At 46.9% G+C, this 18515-nt stretch overlaps 1 protein-coding gene across 1 annotated transcript in view; it reads left to right on the forward strand.

Annotated features, from left to right (window-relative positions):
- Window positions 1-548: 548 nt before the first annotated feature.
- The window catches only part of IGDCC4 (immunoglobulin superfamily DCC subclass member 4), an 86382-nt gene continuing 68415 nt past the window's right edge, over window positions 549-18515 (forward strand). The window contains exon 1 of the mRNA XM_057372320.1: window positions 549-712. Coding sequence (XP_057228303.1) covers window positions 604-712 — 109 coding nt within the window. The 5' untranslated portion in view covers window positions 549-603. The remainder of the gene's footprint in view (window positions 713-18515) is intronic.

Consider the following 18515-nt stretch of genomic DNA (forward strand, 5'->3'; position numbering starts at 1 on the left):
GGGGGGGGAGAGACATAATTAAAAAACCCACGTAAAATATTATCAATGTTTGTGGCTTGTGGAGCTGCTGGCGTGTGGAGGAGCCCCGTACCTCTCGTCCAACCCCTCAGGAAGCGGGACCGCTCCCGGAGCCGGCTGAGGCGTCCCCGGGCAGCACCGTGAGGGGAGCGCGGCGGCTGGAGGCGGCTCGGTGCCCTCCACGCTCACCGGTGACAAAACTGGAAAAAAATACTAAAGAGATTGAAGAAAAAAATTATTCAAAAACCCCACATAAAATGTTATAAATGTTTGTGGCTTGTGGGGCCGCCAGCGGGCGGAGGAGCCCCGCACCTGCCGTCCCCCACCCTGAGGGAGCGCGGCCGCTCCCCCCGCCGCAGGCTGGCAGCAACCTGTTGGTGCGGGCGCTGCCGGGCGGCGGGAGGAGCCCCTCGGAGGAGCGGCCGGGCCGCTAACAAAGGCGGAGCAGCGGCAGCCCAGGGCCGCCCCCGGCAGCGGGGCCCGGCGGGCAGCGCGGGGCTGGGGCTGGGGCTGGGGCTGGGGCTGGGGCCGGGGCGCTCGCACAAGATGGCGGTGGGGTGGCGGGAGAGCACGCTCCCCTCATAGATGCGGCCGCGGCGGCCCCTGCTCCCGGCGCCCGGCGGGGCTTACATGGCGCTGGAGGACCTGCTGCTTTGTCTCTGCTTCTCCGCCCTCGGCGTCCTGGCCGTGCAAGGTGGGTGAAGAGGGAGAGGAGGGAGGGAAGGGGTCGGTGCCCCCCAGCCCGCGGGCGGCCGCGGTACCACCTGCCCTCACATGGGCAGCGGGCGACTCCGCGGGGATGCGCTCCTTGGCCGGGACTCTCGTCCTGCCTTTTCTCACCCGCTGTACCAGCCCTCCTTCCCCTTTAGTGGCCATTTACCCCAGTCGTCCTTTCCCCCCACTTAGTGGTCGTCCCCCCGTCTGCCCATCCCCTTCTTCCCTCCGAGTCGGACGACAGCTGTGCTCATGGCCCATTCCTGGTGCTTCGTTTGGGGGGAGACGTTGGGGGTGACATCCTCATACTTCGAGGGTGACTCCCCACTGGAACTCCCCTCAGTGTCCAGGCTTGGAGAGGGCAGTGGACCGGCAGCAGCAGCATTCCACGGCCTCTGCCTGGACAGTGGCAAGTTTCCACCAGAGGGACAGTGGCTGTGCCAGGCTGGCGGGGAACGAACGCTTGTCCGGCACAGGGTGGCCCAGAGCGGGCCCAGGTGTCCGGCGGGGCCATGGAGGGGACCCTTGCCTCGCTTGCCCTGCCCCTGCCGGCATGGGACACACGGGTAGTCAGATATCCCGTTGGTCAAGGAAGTGACCCAGGAATAGCCATGCTCCTCGCGCCCGTGTTTTGCAATGGTTACGCAAACGGCGCCGTGCGAGGGCACACGTACACGGCCGCCGGGCGCGTTGGTGGCTTTCGGTGGTTGCCGTCGAAGTTTGCAWCGAGGGTCGGCTGAGCTGAGGACCTTGGGGTGTGGGGTTCCTTCCCTGTCTAGGCACAACTTGCAAATGGTTTTGTTCTCATACCCGAGAAGGGTTTGAAAAGGTGTAAGCTGGCAGAACCGCACCAAAAATTGTGAGCGTGTGCCTCGGACTTGCTCTCGTTAAAATCCCCCCTAAACAGGATATTGTSGTGGAAGAGACATCCCTATGTCATTGCACATTTTTATTCCTTTTATGATGCATTCAGGTTCAGCAGAGCATAACAGCACGTGGACGGCTGCAGGGTTGTTTTTCTTTTCTTTTTCCTCAGAACATTGTGAGTTCCCGTAAGGGGTAGGTTATGATTCGACATAGGTGCAGCTTTATGGTGGCTGTTGTAGAAGTGAATAACGGTCCATGTAAATGGCCCATTGTCGCCAGTGAGTGTGGGTTTTCCTAGATGGATGGCAGGCTGTGACCCCACCAGCAGCAGCTGGGTGAGAGCTGTGTGTCCTGTGTGTTTGAGCAAACAGCTAAGTGGATCCCGAGGCTTGTAATGGAGAACAATGATTTAAAAAGAGAAAAAAAAAAAACAAAAAAACAGAAAATACGGGGGTGGTGAAGTGGATGTTGTTTTTCCAAACCCACTTCAACAAGAAAATTTCAAATGCTTTACGAGAATTTGCAGTTGTGGCTTCTTGGTGTTTCTTGCAAGCAATTAGACAAGTAGTGAAAATTGATGCTGTTTGTTTTCTGACAATGGGCCACATCTTGTATAGGGAGGCAGTGAATGTATCTGTACAGTCCCTGGACCGGGTACATGTGGATGTGCTTTCCAACAGGTGGGTTTGATTCTGAAAAGAAAAACATGGACTTGTTTCAATCTGAAATTAATTTGGCAGAGGGTTGAAATGGTTTGGGGAAAGTCTGCATTTGATCCTGAAACCGCATGTGTTTTAATCCAAAGTTCAAATCTCGCCGGGTATGAAGTATCTAGGAGAGAAGTAGAGTGGAAAACCTTCCCCCCTCTGGACTTGACAGAAGCAGTGCCAGTGTACCCTTGCYGGGGATGTGATCCAGTGTTTCTGAAAGGCTTTTGCTGTCTGACTTTGAGCTTGTTTTCCCTGCAGTAGCAGGAAAGGGTTTAAGGAAAAAAAACAAGCACAATACACCCCTTTTTGGTTGACTCTGACAAGGGGGTTGTGATGGTTCCTTTCTTCGGGGCTCTCTAYAGGGGACGTGTTGATGGGAAGTGGGCTGAGCTTTCCATCCACGGGATCAGCTGAAATCCATCTGGGTTTGTGTCATTTGGTTTTGTGGCTGAGTTCTCTTGCTATAGAACAGATTTCCTTTTTCAACATCACCTCACTTGAGTTGTGATTTGTTTTATCCTTCCTGTTGTGTTCGCCTTGGCAGTGTGACCCCGCAGCTTGCTCCCTGCCGTGAGAGCCTGTGCCGGGGAAGTCAGTGTTCCCATTGTTAGGAGTCTCATGTCCCTGCTGCTATAGCTGCCTGCACTTCTCAGGATGTCACCTGCCTGTGGACCCACTGGCCTGTGACTGTGGAATTGCAGTGTCCCTGGGATGGACAGTGCCGGGAAGGGTGTTTCCTACAGCCCTCAAGAAACAGGGGGCCCGTGTACACAGTGCTGGCAAGGCTTTGCCTGTATCCCATTTCCAGGGGCTTTCGTGCCCGAGCGTGGAACTCGAGTTGTGTCGTGGCTGTTGTGACAGCCAGACTCCAAGCCAGCTAGGGGCTGCTCARTGTGGAGAATGCTTTTGTTGGCATTTCTCTCTTTCTGTTCTGGTGTGTGAAGCCAAAGGAGAAGCTGCTCAAGCTTGCTTCTGGTTTTGTCTCTCCTATTTTCCCTAGCCTTTTCTTTTTTTTTTGGTGTGCCTTCACTGCCTTGAAATCAGGCATATGCCCTTCTTTTGCATCAGACTTTCTTCTGGCAGCTGTAGCAGGTTTGATCTGCTGTGGGGGCCCCACGCATGTGGGTGAATGCTGGTGGTACGTGAGACACTTCAGAGTGGCACAAGTAAGGACTGGTAAAGAAAATACTGGGCAATCTGYCTTTCCCTGGGGATGAAGGGAGATGATTCTCCCTCCATGCAGCCTGGTTTGGAGCTGGAGGCGGCTTCTGTGGGACAACACAGGTGTCTGCACTTGGGAGAACCAGGGCCTCCTGAGTTTGTGAAGTGCTGGGGTGGGCTGTGGCATACAGGGCATCTCTCCTCAGTGCCCACTGTAATCCTGGGCCAGTTTCTTTGTCTCTTTGGCATTCTCATGGCCCATCTTTAGCCAAATGTAGAGATGCTTCTCTTTATCAAAGGTGAGGATGAAATCCATCAATCAGTATCCAGCGCATGTATGATCTTTGCCACTCTAGTGCATAGCTATCCTGAGGGCAGAGCGGTGTTGTCCCAAAGGTTTGTGACTCCTGATACCATATTGCTTGCCAGATGATTTGAATTCTTACCTCCCTTGGAGCTGCTTTTCCAAAGGCTGGCTGTTCTCCCAGGGAAAAAATCCAGGTGCTTGTGAACCAGGCTGGSCATTTGCAGTATAAGGGATGCTGCTTGCACTGTTTACACGCTCCTCTCCTGTTTAAATGGCTTCAAGGCCATTAAGCCTAGTCATGGTTATATAATTAAGATGGGAATTAATATTTAATCTGATTGTAATTTATTGCTGGAATCCATCCCAAACTGTCTCTCTGCGTGAGGTGAGTGAGTACCTGAGGGAAAACTGAGGCCAGCATTATGTGCAGGGTATTTTTTGCATGGACACTGGGAATTACAGGTCTGCCTCGGGTGACAGAGAAACCCTAACCTTTACAAACCCTGAGTGATCATAGTCATTTGGTTATCAGTAGGAAGCAAATGTTTGTTTTATAGTCAGCTGTAATACTAGAGGGGATATGGTAAATCCTTGTTATCAGTATTTGCCAAGTGCACGTTGGGCCAAAATCAACTCTGGTGCAATTTCGTTAGTTTCTGGAGAAGAACTGGATCCACTTGCCAGTATTTTTAGCCTGTATTGACAGGGCACCTTTTTGAAGGTGAAGAGGTGTAATTATCCAATCCAGTTGTCTGTTGATCTCCCTTTACGCAAATAACTCCCGGGCCTGGTGGTCAGTCATAACTAGTTTGGACATGGAGAATTCAGGGTTTTTGGAAAGAAGTGACCAAGTAGAGGAGGGAGATGCAGTTTCTGCATGGACTGAAGGAGAGGGTACTGGAAAACCCACCTGTGGAGGAACCTGAAGTGCCTCAGTGKCAGGAAGAGCTTTGAGCAGATCGTGAACCTTGTTTGGGTAGGACTGGGCAATCCACTCACAAGACACAAAAGTGCGGGAAATTAAAATCTCAAGTCCTTGTATTCACTTGTTAGTTTTTGAAGTCTCTTCTGCTGTAAAACATGACTKATGATTTCAGCAGCGTTCACTTTATGGGTTTTGGTGTCTGTTTTACTTTCCTCCCTGCTTGGGAAAGCACATTCCAAACAAAGGACTTGGAGCTGTTGTGACTTTGACTTTTTTTGTTCTCTTTGTGTTGATCACTTGYTGTCTCTGCCTCAGTTTCCCCACTTGTTCCCACTGAGCAGAGGATGCTGTTACACACTGTAAACATGAAGAGCACCATCACTCTAAGTACCCTTCTTTCATTTATTAAATCCCTTGAGTAAATGACCTCCAAGTGTTGCTTGTGCTTTTTTGACTTAACAGCTTCTTGGTGAGAAGATCCACAGTTGCTAAAACTGAATCTGCCACCCTSATAGAAAGCAGCATTGAGCTGTGTTTTCACAAACCCCTCTTGCCAAACCCSCCACCAGACGTGTGGGGAAGTCTCAAGAGCTTCTAGTTTGTCTAACTATCACTAGTATGCTGAAGTCGTCCTCGAGACACTGTTGAATTTCCTACTTCTGAAGAGTAATGGAATCTTCAAGGAAGAGGAAGAACTGGTCACTGTTCCCTTGCAGGAAGGTAAAAGTCTGCTGGATTTGCCRCTGCTTAGAAGGGAAATTTCATGGGATGGCTGAACCAGGTGTCATCAGCCTTTTTTGAGCCTGTCTAACCCTGTCCTGTGTGCAGGTGTCAGGACGCTTTGCAAGTGTGTAGGTCTTCGAACTTCTCCCTTGGATGTGTTTTTGTTCATGTCGCTGATGCCCTTTGGTGTCTCTGTTTGAGTCWGATCCTCTCCTGCTCCTAATCCTTGTGATCCTGCCGTTGTGATATGGGCTTGCTTTATCTGAGAAGTCCAGCAGCTGCCATGTCTTATCTCTGTGGGTAATAGCCATACTTTGTGGTGGTTGTGATAAGCAATTGCTGTGTGCCAGGGAAACTTTCGTATCAGATGTTCTGAAATTATTTAAAAATCTTTATCAGCATTTTAAACACAATTGCCTGTTATTGCTGTATTAAATTCACCTGAGCAATTGAATAATCTGGTTTATTCTATCCTTTCTTGGTTTTTTATGTTTTAATTTTTTTTCCAGATCTTTCATGGAGCTCTTGAGGACAGGTCATGAATATTAATGGTGCGTTAATAAAATGCGAGCATCCCCAAGGTTTTCTCTCAGCCCAAATTGGTGGGAGAATTAAAATYTAGCATGTGAAGTATTGTATTTGTGCTCAGTTTGCTGTGGCTCTTTCCCTTGTTCTGACTGACTTTCCTGGACTCATTTCTTGCTTGGGTCTTTGAACCATGTTCCCTTTGGAGTTGGGATGGCTTAGCACCTTGTTAAATGTAAGACTTTGGGAAAATAAAGTTAAAATGGTGCTGGGATGGCAGAACTAGGTGGAGCAAACCTAATTTGGGATGCCAGGCTGGCAGCAGGGTTGTGATAAAGTCCTTCTGTTTCACTGTATGCTGGGAAATGTACATCCTTGATTGTTTCTAAATTGACTGTCGATAGATGATCAAGTTAATTGGTGTGATCCAAAGGACATTACTTAATGAGATGGATTTCCCATGCCCTGTCAATACACTGAGACTTTTGGCAAAATCTGACTGTTCAYGCACTCAAGGATTTGATAAATCTTTTTTTTTCAGAAGCATCATCAGTGCTTACAGGTTCCAAAATTACCTCAGGTTTTGCATTTAGGGCAAGRCTGTCCTTTCTGTGGTTCATGGCTGGCTGTTGGATACAGCTGCAGAATGKGTGCACGTATTTTCCAAAAGTGGATTTTCTCTGCTATTAAAACTAGTCAGGAGTTCACTGATTTTTTTTTTCTGTGCATGTGAGAAGGTCTTTATGTTCTTTTAGAAGTCTTTGTCCCTTTTTTGTCTCTTTTTAGCTGATGGTTTAGTGAAAATGTGCTCTTAGCTTTCTGGAATTCTCTGTGCTGCTTTAAAGAAATGATGAGCATAGTTCTCCTCATAGACTCAGAGGGACTGAGCCAGTTTGAGCCCATTTCCRTGCCCTGCCAGTCCCATCTGTCTGTCTGACTTGTTGCAAAGCCTTGAAAGAGCTTGTAAAAAAGAGACAGGGAGCTTTTCATGGAAAGAAACACCAAACCAAGGACTGGAGAGGGCAGAGAATTAGCAGGTGTTCCGCTGATGTCAGGGGGGTCACCATGTGGTTTGGGGATGGGAGCTGCCCCTCTGTGGGAGATAAGGGGCTCATTGGAGGTTATCTTCAGCAGAGGGGTACAGAGTGTGCTGTAGGGTGGAGGAGCTGGGGCTGCTGGCTTGGCTCTGTTGTTTTCCTGCTTGATAGGTATTTCCCCCTGTCGCAGAGGCTGTTGGAGAATTCAGGCTCTCAGGAGGGTGATYGTATACTCAATGGGTCTGTGCACCTTGTAAAGACTCTCCTGAAGGCACTTTGGCTTGTTCCATAGGAAGGCTTCTTGGCAAAGTACACTCAGAAAAGATACAAGGGGAAAGGAATCCCAGGATCTGATCCAACACCAACTCCTTTGCTAGAYTGGCAAAAATTGTTTAGCTTCTCCCTCCCAAGAATGATTTTGTAAACATAATACTGCCTATTAGCCATGTAAATTACTGTCATTGGTGGCAATTGTTGTRATGGAAATATAAGTATCTTGAAACTCTGGTTTGATGTACCCCTCCTGTCCCCTCCTAGCTTGCTAACCAGTTGTTTGTGTCAGTGCTGATTGCAGCTTTTGTCAGAGAAATCAAAATATTAATCAAATTTATTTAGCTCTGTGTTCCCTAGGTCACAGTAAATGCGACTTTTCCTTCTTTTCCTTTGTACTCTTTTTTCTCTGTACTGAAAACAAAGGGAACCTTTYGTCAAGAAGATGAGCCATACGTTCCCGAAGTCAAAAGTTGTCTGCTTGAAGAGGGTCCTTAGGAGCAGACTTTGTATCTGGAGGCTCTCCTCAAGAGTCTGTCAGTGGAAAATCTGGCGAGCAGCATTACCACAAGTACTATTGTGGGGTTTTCTTTACGTGCAAAGTGGGGAGAGATGGAAGTCTCTCCCAGCTGCTGGCAGAGAAGAGCTTCCCATTTACTTCACACTTGTGGCTGCTGCCAGGATTTGCTGTTTAGCAGAGAGGAGTTAAGTGAGGGGTGAAAGGCTTCAGCAACACTTCAGCATCCGGGCACGAGGCTGAGCTGTCAGATCACTCTTTGTTTTTTACACCAGTCAAGGCACTTGGGATAGTTCAGTATGTTTAAGGCAAACAGTATGTTGTGCTGCCTTCTTGCGTCATGTGGGAAGCTGAGACATTTCTTGTCCCAGGTTTAATGGCTGTGCTTGAAAAAGAGCATCTCTTAAAAAGCAATACCCACTTCTGACTTAAACATTTGCTGTGGATGGTTGTCTGTTGCAGCCCTTCAGGAAGCTGGTTTGATGTCCTTGCTTAGCAATGTGCACCTTCAGTTTGAATTTACCTAGCTGGGGTTTATAGGGGTGTGTGAAGACAGGTACTGGTATGAAAAGCCTCCTAGTGGGGATGTGYACACTTACCAAATTTCCTAGTAAAYTGCTCTTTACTAAGCTGAGTATGTTCAGGTCCTTGGGTCTTTCACCTGTTTTTCATCCATTATCTCACTTTTCTATAGTAACAGTAGTAAGTAAGCCCTGTTTTTCGCAGCAGTCAGGTGTTTTCTCAGCTGGGGAAATCTCTTACTACTTCAGTTCAGAGCCTGGCCTCTTGGATCTGAATTGTGCAAATCCCTAGGGCACCGGTTCCCCCAGCTCAGTGCAGAGCTGCCATTCAGCTCAGACAGACAGTGCTGGATGTGGCTTTCCASATGCAATGGGATTGGAGCCAGCAGAGGGAAWAGAARCCTTCAGCTCCAAGTGTCTCTTTGMAGAGCAGCTGAGCTTTTCCTGAAGCAGATTTGGGGTGTTGGAGCAGGATGCTCACACACAGGAARCCAGAGGAAGCATCAGGATAGGGCACATCAGTGTAACTTCCATATAAATTTTAAACAGAAAGGCTAAATTGGCATTTGGTATGTGGTATGTGCAGATCTGTACATGAAAATTCCTGAATATTTGTGTGTTTTAAAATTTGTGAGGTTTAAAAAAATGCTGTCCTCATAGGGAAAAATTTCTTCTTGCCAGAAACTTGTTAGACTACAAATTTGACCAAACTAATTTTTATAGCATTTTCTAATCTAAACTAATTGTGTATTTTGGAAGGAGGAAGACAATGGTGTGGAGGTGTGTTTTTATATAGATGTCATTAAAAATGTGACTTGGATTATCCTGCAAGTTATCATAGTGATGTAAAGGTTTCTTCTGGAAAATGCAAGTGGTTATAGGCTGGTGACTRAAAAATAATCCTTGGCTAATACGGGTTGAGCTCAATTAATGTTAATCCCTGCTCAACAGTAGTAAAAGTTGGATAAAGGGGATTTTTGCGAGGCTGTTGCTGACCTGARCGTGAGAATGATCACACAGCATTCCCTGAAATGAAACTGGCTCTCTGGAAGAGACATAATTTTTGTCATTTGTTGCTAACAATAGAGGAGGAGCTATTCAAAGTGGCTGAAAATTGCCTGGTTATGAAGATGAGGATTTCTCCTGTGCTGGTGTTATGTGCTGAGGMACAACAGACCTCATTAAAGGAGGAGCTGCAGTAATTAGTCTAGATTAATGGAAATAAATCTGGTTTTTGGTAATAAATGAGGTTGGATTCCTTGGGCCAGAGCAGTCACCGTCGATAGTGCTCATCTAGCAGCCAGATGCACAGAGGAAAAACTCCTCACTGTCGGGAAAAGTGGGTGATCTGGGGTGTTTCTGTTGAAATCTCAGTGTTAAGTGCAGGTGTTGTTTTCAGATGTGTTTTGATGAAATAAGCAGAAGCCCAGGGACACCCAGGGAGAAGCATCACATTGGAGCCTGGACCCCCATTGATCCAGGAGGGCCCCAAAGTGTTGTGACAATCCCCACCGGAATTCTGCTGCTCAGATACTGTGTGTCGAAAGCATGTCCTTCACCATTTGGAAGTAGACCCAGGCCTTTTACTGCTTTGTCCTCAAACTGTCAGGTTTCAGCTGGCTGCAGCCTTGGAAAACAGAAAGATTTATGTACTCTGAAGAGAAACTTGCGCTGACAGTGGGTAAATGCACTGTAGATGCTGGAAAGTTAAACAGCCAAGTAGGTGTRAGGCATTTTTGAAATAGGTTATGACATATATTTTCCTCCTGTTGTTACGATAGATGTAAGTTTAAGTTTGGAAATGGGAGGGCAGATTTCCACCCATTCTGACCCTCAGTCCTAACCATGTTGAAAAATTTGTACTGTTCCTTGTTTCCTTCCACCTTCAGTGCATCCCTGTAGCCACAGATAGGGCTGTTACTTTGCTATTTTTCCTAACACAATCCCTGAGCTGTAAGAGGTCACTTTGCACTTTCAGTCATAATTGAGTTTCCAGATCACAACCAGATACTGTCTTTTCAAACAGGACTAGGTAAGATGTTAAGCCAGGAGGATTAAAGTCCCAAGGTGGTCAAGTCCTTGGTAAGMTCATGCATGTCTATCTGTGGGCAGCCCTTGACTTAACCATTTATCATCTCCCATTTTTTTATTTTCTATGTCAAACCTGCCCTCTTATCTGCTAATGTCCAGGCARGGCTGGCTGGCTGCCCTGATAACATACCTGTGGGGTTAGGTGATAACAGAAAGAAGCAGAGCAGGTCTACATGAAGCTGGGTTGGTCCACGCCCGTGAGGGAACTGATGCCAGACACTGCAGCTGGAGCCAGGCAGTGAAGCCCAGATGTGTTTCGTGACTTCCCGAAGGCKGTGTGGTGGGTGGTGACAAGGCTGTTCCTGGATAGGCTGGTGCTTTGTCAGGACTGCCCACGCTGTCTGTTCTCTGCGAAATTCACTTGTGTCCTAAGCCCCCCTCACCTTTGCCTTGTGTTCCTGTGCTGTGTGTGTGGCATATGTGTCCTTGTGTCCTCCCAGGGAAGTAACACCTCTCTTGGGGTGATGCGGGCTTGCAGTGACAGTCATCTGCACTGAGCTATTAAAACATACTTTTCCATTAGTTATCTTTGTTGCTGTTCTGAATTGTCTTCTCTTCACCTGTGTGCTGGCTCATTATTTCTTATTAATTCATGGTTTGTGCAATTACCTGGGAAATGCAGGAGAGTTGACAGGAATTTGACGAGCCTGACTCCTCTTCTTGGGARTAGATGACTTTGTTCCAATGCAGCACGGGAGGGTTGGTTCTTGTCCTCTCTGAGTGGCAAGTTGCACACCCAGGCCTTTCTGCAGGGGCTCTGCAGGACAGGTTGGCTGTTTGGAGAGAGCTGGAAAGCGCAATGAGCAGGGAGAGGGTCTAGATGTGTATTTTCTTATGTACCTAGTAGGATTGAAACCTGAGTCGTTCTTTGACATTCTATATCTCCTCTGTATTGTGGCWCTTTACACCCTGCCCTGAAGACACACTCCAGACTTGAACCCCAGCCTATCGAGAGCAAACAAGGGAGGCTCTTTGCTTAACTTTAAAAGACAGAATTGTACAATAAATAGTTCTAAATACATGCCAGGGGATTTTGTTTGTTGTGAAAGCTTTTAGCTCAGTCTGAGGAGTGCRTGTGTCTTGGGTTGTCACCAAAGTGACATCCCTGCAGAAGGGTTCTTTGCCCCTTTTCTTTGAAGACGGTATTTCAGGTAAGAACAGAGATGTGATGTGGTCTCTTTTTGAGGAGAAAGCCAGCACACAGCAAGATAAAAAGGCTGTTTAAAATGTGGCAGTTGGGCTGCTTGTACCATTTGTTTTACTGGCAAATCTGTTGTGCCCCTAGCTTTCCCATATGAATGCTCCTCTTTTTTAAAGATTGTGTTCATACATTGACTTCCYAGCTGCTAAGAACGACCTCTTCTTGATGGAAGAGGAATGGAAGGATGGAAGCTGGACTAAGCTGTTTGCTGGATGGCTTCCCAGCTAGACTTTACGCTGTTGATGAGAAGGAGCTTTACCTACCCTTCTCCTTCAATTTTTATTTTCAGGTGAACTGCAGAATCTCATTACCCACGGCAGTGGCAGGGCTTTGAAGATTTCTGACCTAATTATCTCATTTGCACTGCGAGTAGCAGTAAAATCCATGTGCTGTCAGGGGGACTTTKCTGTTGTGGCAGATGTACAGCAGTGGGAGAAAAAGGCCTTGTGAAAGGGCTTGTGCAGAGGGTTTGCTTCCCACAGTGCAGGCTGGCTTGAGCTGCCTGCACAGTCCCAGCTATAAMGATGCTTTCCTGCAAGACCTGGACACGGTGCATAAATTACCATGTTCTGGACTCCACCCGTGGCCCTTCAAAAGTGTRTTTTGGGTAGTGTTCATAAAGATCCAGCTCAAAAGGTGGAGTTACTTCTTTGTCAGGACTGTTAAAGCAGGTTAATGTTACAGAGAATCCCTACAGAGGGGCTGTTTGGTTGTGCCATGATGTGCAGTTAAGAAATTGGTGGGTTAAATACAGCAAGTTTCAGTGCTGTGTGAAGGCTATGATAGAGCCAGGTATTTGCCCATCGTTTCTGAGACTCTCATAGAGTCACGTCTCTGTATTTATGCTTGAATATAGGGAATCTTCTGCTTTTTGAGTGAAACAGATCAAAATATTAATTCTAGCTATTCCCACCCTGAAACTTTAGTGAAGTGTTGCTGCATCTCTTGTAGGCATGGAACTTGTGAGGCAGACATGGGCTAAGTAACAYTATACTGTGTGTAGCAAGAAGTCAAGAGAAAGGAGTTTGGGAATATTTGGTGCCTTGATCATGAGTTGAAGGCAGAGGAATGAGAAAGATCTTTGATGATTAGTATCTTTGATCTTGAAAATGATGAAAAATTCAGAAACATTAGWGTGTGTGCTCCATCCTGGTATAATTTCTTCTGTCTTTTTGGGTCAGTATCKCTGTGCTTCCCCTACCTTATGGAAACAGTAACAACTATGGCTAAAAAGGATCAGGGTGWTAATTTGTTTTCAGATGCTATAGGTGGGTGGTCCCTGAGGGGTCTGTAAGAGCTGTTTCCTCTGACCTTTTCTCTTAAATGGTGGTTCATAATATTCTTCTAAGTTTCTGTGCGGTTGTAGCTGCGTAGAAGGCAGTGGACCAGCTCCTGTAGCTAAATTGCGACTTGTCACAAAAGCTTGGCAAATTGCTGGTTCCCCCTGGCATGGCGTGAAGGTCTGAGGGAACCCTCCCAGTACCGATGTGTTGTGAAGCCAATCAGTCTGTGAAAGAGTACTGCTTATTCCTCCCAGGGGCTTGTGTATCCAGACCACTGATTGCTGAGTAAAATGAGTGTGCAAAGTCAAGTAATCCTTGTAAATCTTGAGTATTGCTTTCCCTTTCTGTGGTTCCAAATAGCAGCTGGGAGAAAGTTGGTTTGGAAAACAAAGCTGTTAGGAACTGTTTGTTTAGACACAAGGCAAAATGAAAGTGRAAAACATAATCTGTCTGTCCCCCTCTGCCTCCCACCTTCTTTTTGTTTAAAATGTCCACATGCTATTTACTTTCAATAAACAAAAGATGTTTCTTATAAGCTGGTGTTTACTAGTAAGGGTATGTGATTTATTAGGAAACAGAAATCCCTGCTCGTGCCTGTGTTTTCAAACTAAAGCAAGAGTTCATAATTTTATAGACCTTTCAAGAATAGATTTTCTAAAGCAAACAGTGAGGAACTGTTAGATTATAGCCATGTAAAACAACAGTGTAATAGTGTGATTGCTCGGWAATAATGGCTTTATTATTCTGTAACAGATAGGAGTGGTTTGGGCTGCTGGGAGATAACGTGGCTTTTCTGAGATAGCTTTGGAGCTGATTCAGAGAAGCCCTTTTAGATTCTTCTTTTCCTCATATTAAGGAGATAAGGAGTGTGTGGGTATTCCCTTACCCCAGCTTTCTTCCAGTATCAGGGAAGGTGCAGCTTCTAGAAAGGCAATGCAGAGTTTCTCTGTGGAGCCCAAGAGCCACCAGTCTCTCACAGTGTCCCTTGGAGTTAGACAGGGTCTCACTCCCCCAGCATTTGCTTGGGGTGTCTTTGTGATTTGTTTTCTCTTTAAAGTGAGTAGGAGAGCAATGCATTCTCCCCAGAACCACCAGTGGTGGGGGCTGTGTCCATGCCTCTCCTCAGCCCTGTGTGAGCTGTGCAGGACTCCCAGGTAGTCATAGGACACTGTTCAGGCTAGGGGCTTTGGGAATGAGCTGCTGGGTGTTGGGTGATGCTGAATTCTTCAAACCCCGGGGCATGAGCAGAAATGTCCTCAGAGTGCCTCCCACTGWCCTGTCAGGATCCCATGGAGCCCCAGGTTTGTACCTCATGTACTCCTTGCTTTCCATATGAAGCTTAAGCAAGTTGAGGTGCCAGATGCCTGGCCTTGCCTCTGTCTTCCACATGTCTGTCACCTCTGGATGTTGATGATGGTGGAAATGGCTGTTGGAGGATGGTCTGAGCTCCTTCGTGCAGCTCTGCCAGCTCTCCTTGGCTGTGCCAGGCACTTTGTCACTGCATGCAATGAGTGAGAGGCAGGACAGGTTGGGTGGTCTCAGCTGGAGCTCCTTCTTTTCCAGCCTTGCAATTCCCTTGTGTGTGAGGGTGCCTGCCTGGAGCCTGGGTGGGATCCCTGACAGATGCATGCATGGTGCCCTGGCCCTCCTCCACTCCAAGTCATTGCAGTGACCTCTGCTGAGACGTGTGTTGAAAGGGACCCATCTCCTGTGTTTATTCATTTCTTTCTCCTGATTCTCAACTTTTGCCYGATGCATCAGGCTCATTTCTAGTTGCCCGCACATGTGCCTGCTGGAAAACCTTGTAGCAGCTTAGTTGGGCTCTTGGAAGAAATTATCTGTGCAAAGAGAGCTRTGGCTTGTAATGAAATAGCTTTACAGTGACATAGTTTTAGTGCTGCAGTGTGTCTCTGCTGGTTTTCAGGTTATTCCTGGGCTAAAAATRTGGCTTATTAAGACTTCTGGAGCAGGATGTAACCATATTTAAAAGATATTCCTGTGTGTTATTACAAAGTGATTTAACTGATACTGCATTTGGAGACCTACTTTGTAGGATCTTTTGTCTGAAGTGGAAGTTGAGGAAAGAATCAGTTGTTTGMGTGTGTTTCTGATAGTGAGGATGTGGYGYTGGCATGGAAAGCTGGGAGGGCTTGGGAGCTGTGAGTCTGCTTTGGAGCTGCACTGATGCCTGGTGCTGACTGATCAAAGCCACTGGACCAGCTATTTCCATTTCTGATCTTCCCTGCCCCCAGACAACAAGAGAGTCAGAACTGCATGGAAAAGAGTTTTACCWCCTATTTCATTTGAAGCTGGATGCACTTGAGATGTGTTGAACAAATGGACAGTAGCCTTTCTTCTCCCTGGGGACAGCTTTTACATGGATGGGAAGCTACAGATGGGGCCCAAGGCAGAAATGCAAATAGGCAGGGCTGTGATACGAAGCATTTGGCAGCATCGCAGGCTTAAAAGCTTCATCCCCACGGCTGCTTGATCCTACTTTCTCAGTTGTGCTGACACAGCTGGTTGTGGGCTGTACTGTGAACTGTGCGATTGGAGCTTTGACCTCAAAACTGTGGGATTAGGGCCTTTGCTGCTGGCACCCTGATGCTGGCCGAGCCCGGGCTATCCCACAACTGCTTGGGAGAAGCCGTCAGAGATGCACTTGCTGTGGTTACAACTTTGCAGAGAAGAGCAGCAGTGAGCACAAACAGCTAATTAGATTTTATAACCCTCCTTTGTTTGCTTTTGAAGACACGAGTCCTTTGCTTGCCTGCCTGGCTCCCGTTCAGTGCGGTGACAATGTCAGCGCGGGTGCGTGAAGCTCAGGTTACGCTGGGAGAGTTCAGACAGGTTTGGTTTCAGCACAGGTCTTGTCCYCGAGCTGTTCCAGCACTTTCCTGACAGGAGGCAGTTGGTGTCAGAACAGGTTTTACCCTGAGACATTGAAAAAAACAGTTTTGAGGGGCAGATCTCCTATGGTAATGAGTTCAGTAGTGGGCTGACTGTTTTTTGTAGATGAAAAGGTCAGATCTGTTGCCTGGGTTATGTAGAAAGGTTTTGTTCTGGAACAGCCTGCTSCTGATGAGCTCCTGTCTCTGCTGAGCTGCCAGGGACTGCTCTAAACAGTGTTTTTCCTATATTTTCCTCATCAATGAGTGTTGGAGAGGTCACTTTTTCCTACATTTTCCACTGTTGGGTGTTGAAGAATTTACTTTTTAGGTATGCTCATTTAAGGCTGTGAAGTTTTGAGTTCAGATTGCCAACTTGGACAGTTTTAAACCCCCCCCTGTTTTTGAGCCTGCCCTACTTGGAGTTTGGATTTAATCACAACTTTTAACAAATTGAGTCTATTGAAAACATTCTCAGTGAAACACCCTAGTTKTTTTTTTTTTCTCAGAAGCCGTTAGCTGTCTTCAAGAAACAATATTTTAATTGAAGCCATGATGAAAGCAGAGCAGCAGTCATTGTTGTAAAGCTTAATTTATTAAACAGCCTTGTTTTTAATGCAAAAAAAATCTGTAAAGAAAAAAAAAAGCTGTGCGCTTTAAAACTGTCAAAATAAAACCTACAACTTTGAAGTCTTAAAATACTTTGGGAAATGCTGAATGTTTTTGACTGGTTATATGGAACAGCTGAACTGACTTAACTGGAACAAAATTAGAGGAACAAAGAGGTTTTGTTTCCAGAGTGTATTCTTTGCCCTTTGACAGCGCTGTCTGGCTCGCACTCCGAGTTAGATACACGGAGCAGGTCGCTGTCAGCTTYACCCCCCCTCACTGTGGTTAGACTTGCCACATAGCCAGCCCCACTGGAACAACAGTAGTATGCTTATAAAAGAGAAAAAAATTACGGGGAGATTCAGGGGCAAGAGCAGAATTTGAACCTCCCATAACCRTTGGGTTGTTTTCTTTGAAGGAGTCTCAGTCTTGTACATGTGATGGTGCCACATGTCAGTGCTRTGTTGGGGGTACCTCGAGCTAGCAGGGCTTCTCCTGGCTGGTGATTGATGTTGCATTCCACATAACTGGACATTCTCAGCRTGGTCTTGAAGTAAGAGACTTGTTTTCCATGGAAGATGCTCTGGAAGTCTCCCTATGAACTCTCCCATGGACCCAGCAGCTTTCATCACCAGAAGAGTTAGAGGATTTCTATGCACATGTGATATCCCTGGCTTGGTACTGGCACCCTGGCTCTGAGAGGTGCTCSTGTGCTCTGTTCTTCTGTCATTCTGGGCTTATTTGCATGAAAACAGCCTCTCTATAAAGTCCATCTTCTGTTGGGGAAGGGTAGACAGCAGGATGAGATGCAGCTGAGAAACTGGGCTCTTGTTTCCATGCAAATACCCCATAAAGAACAAAAGAAGGGGAGAAGTGTGCTCAGCAATGGGGTCTGCCAGCAGAAAGGCTCCGGAGTTGTTTTCCCTGAGTAGCATCAGGTCCATGTGAATGTAATTTTTACACTGTTGTGGCTGTGGGTCTCATGGGTGAGTCACAGATGCTGCTTTTGTTTTGGACTTCTCAAGGGCTAAATCCTCTGCTCTGTCTGTGGGAATTTTCTTGCTGAATTCACTACCAGAGAATTAGGGCTTTTCRGATCTGCTGCTGAAATGAGTTACCTCTTGTTCCCTAATCTTAGCTGGTACATGAGCTAGGATGCAAATGAACAAAAGAGGTGCCTTGTGTGCCCCTGGGTATATGACTGTATCTGACTCTCGGGATCCTGAGGGCACATTTCTCTGGCTGGCAGACTGCGCTATGTTTTCTTTCCCATTGCATGGGAGAGTGCTTACTTTCCTTTCCATGGCACCTGAGCATACTGGGAAGGTATTGGAGGGTTGCAAGCCCTGTGTGCCAGCTAAGACCACTAGGAAAACSGTGTTGTGAGTAGCAGCCTTGCTAGAGTTGACTTTGAAGGTGTCAGGGAGGAGGTGGGACTGGAGATAGGGACAGTCCTGTGATGTACTTGTGTTGATGTGTCAATGGCAGAGGGTTCTTGGGGATTCACTGCCATTCACTGCAGCAGGAGCAGGGGTGGCTTGAGAGCTGGCTGCTCAAAGCTGCCTGTAGTAGAGGGAACCAGCTTGGTTCTGTTGCCCAGAACAGAAGGCAAGGAGTAAATAATAAAGGCAACAGGAGTAAATGTGCATCTCCTTCTTCCATCACTGTCCCCAGCAAGGCAGAACCCTCCCTTYATCAGCATTCATGTCCTTTTCACCTACGGGTATCAAGTTGAGTTGCAAGCCGGTTCAGTGCTGGAGCAGATGCACACTGAATTTAGTAGCTTGCTTAGAAATAAGTATCAGCGAGATGTCAGAGAGGTTAGGCTCATTATGAGATCTCATTAATTCTGTGAAATACCCTGTAGAGAATATATTAATATTCTTATTCTGTTGACATATATTAACATATATAATAGATGTATAATTGTTACTAATAATTATGATAATAATAAGCTTCTTCTCGTAGACAAGTMAAAATGGGTATTCAGAAGTCCCTATAGGTACTTTTAACTCACAGTTGATGGACAGAGGTGCTGGTGGGAAGTGTGGTGGGAAGTGCCAGTTCCTCAACCTGCACCTGCCTGGGAGTGGTGTGAGCCTGGAGGCCAGATTTCACAGGTAKGGTTACTGGTGTTCATCTGTGCTG

Source organism: Malurus melanocephalus, unplaced genomic scaffold, assembly GCF_030028575.1.
Source record: "Malurus melanocephalus ecotype Western Australia unplaced genomic scaffold, MMel_1.1 scaffold_169, whole genome shotgun sequence".
In the NCBI taxonomy this organism is placed as follows: domain Eukaryota; kingdom Metazoa; phylum Chordata; class Aves; order Passeriformes; family Maluridae; genus Malurus; species Malurus melanocephalus.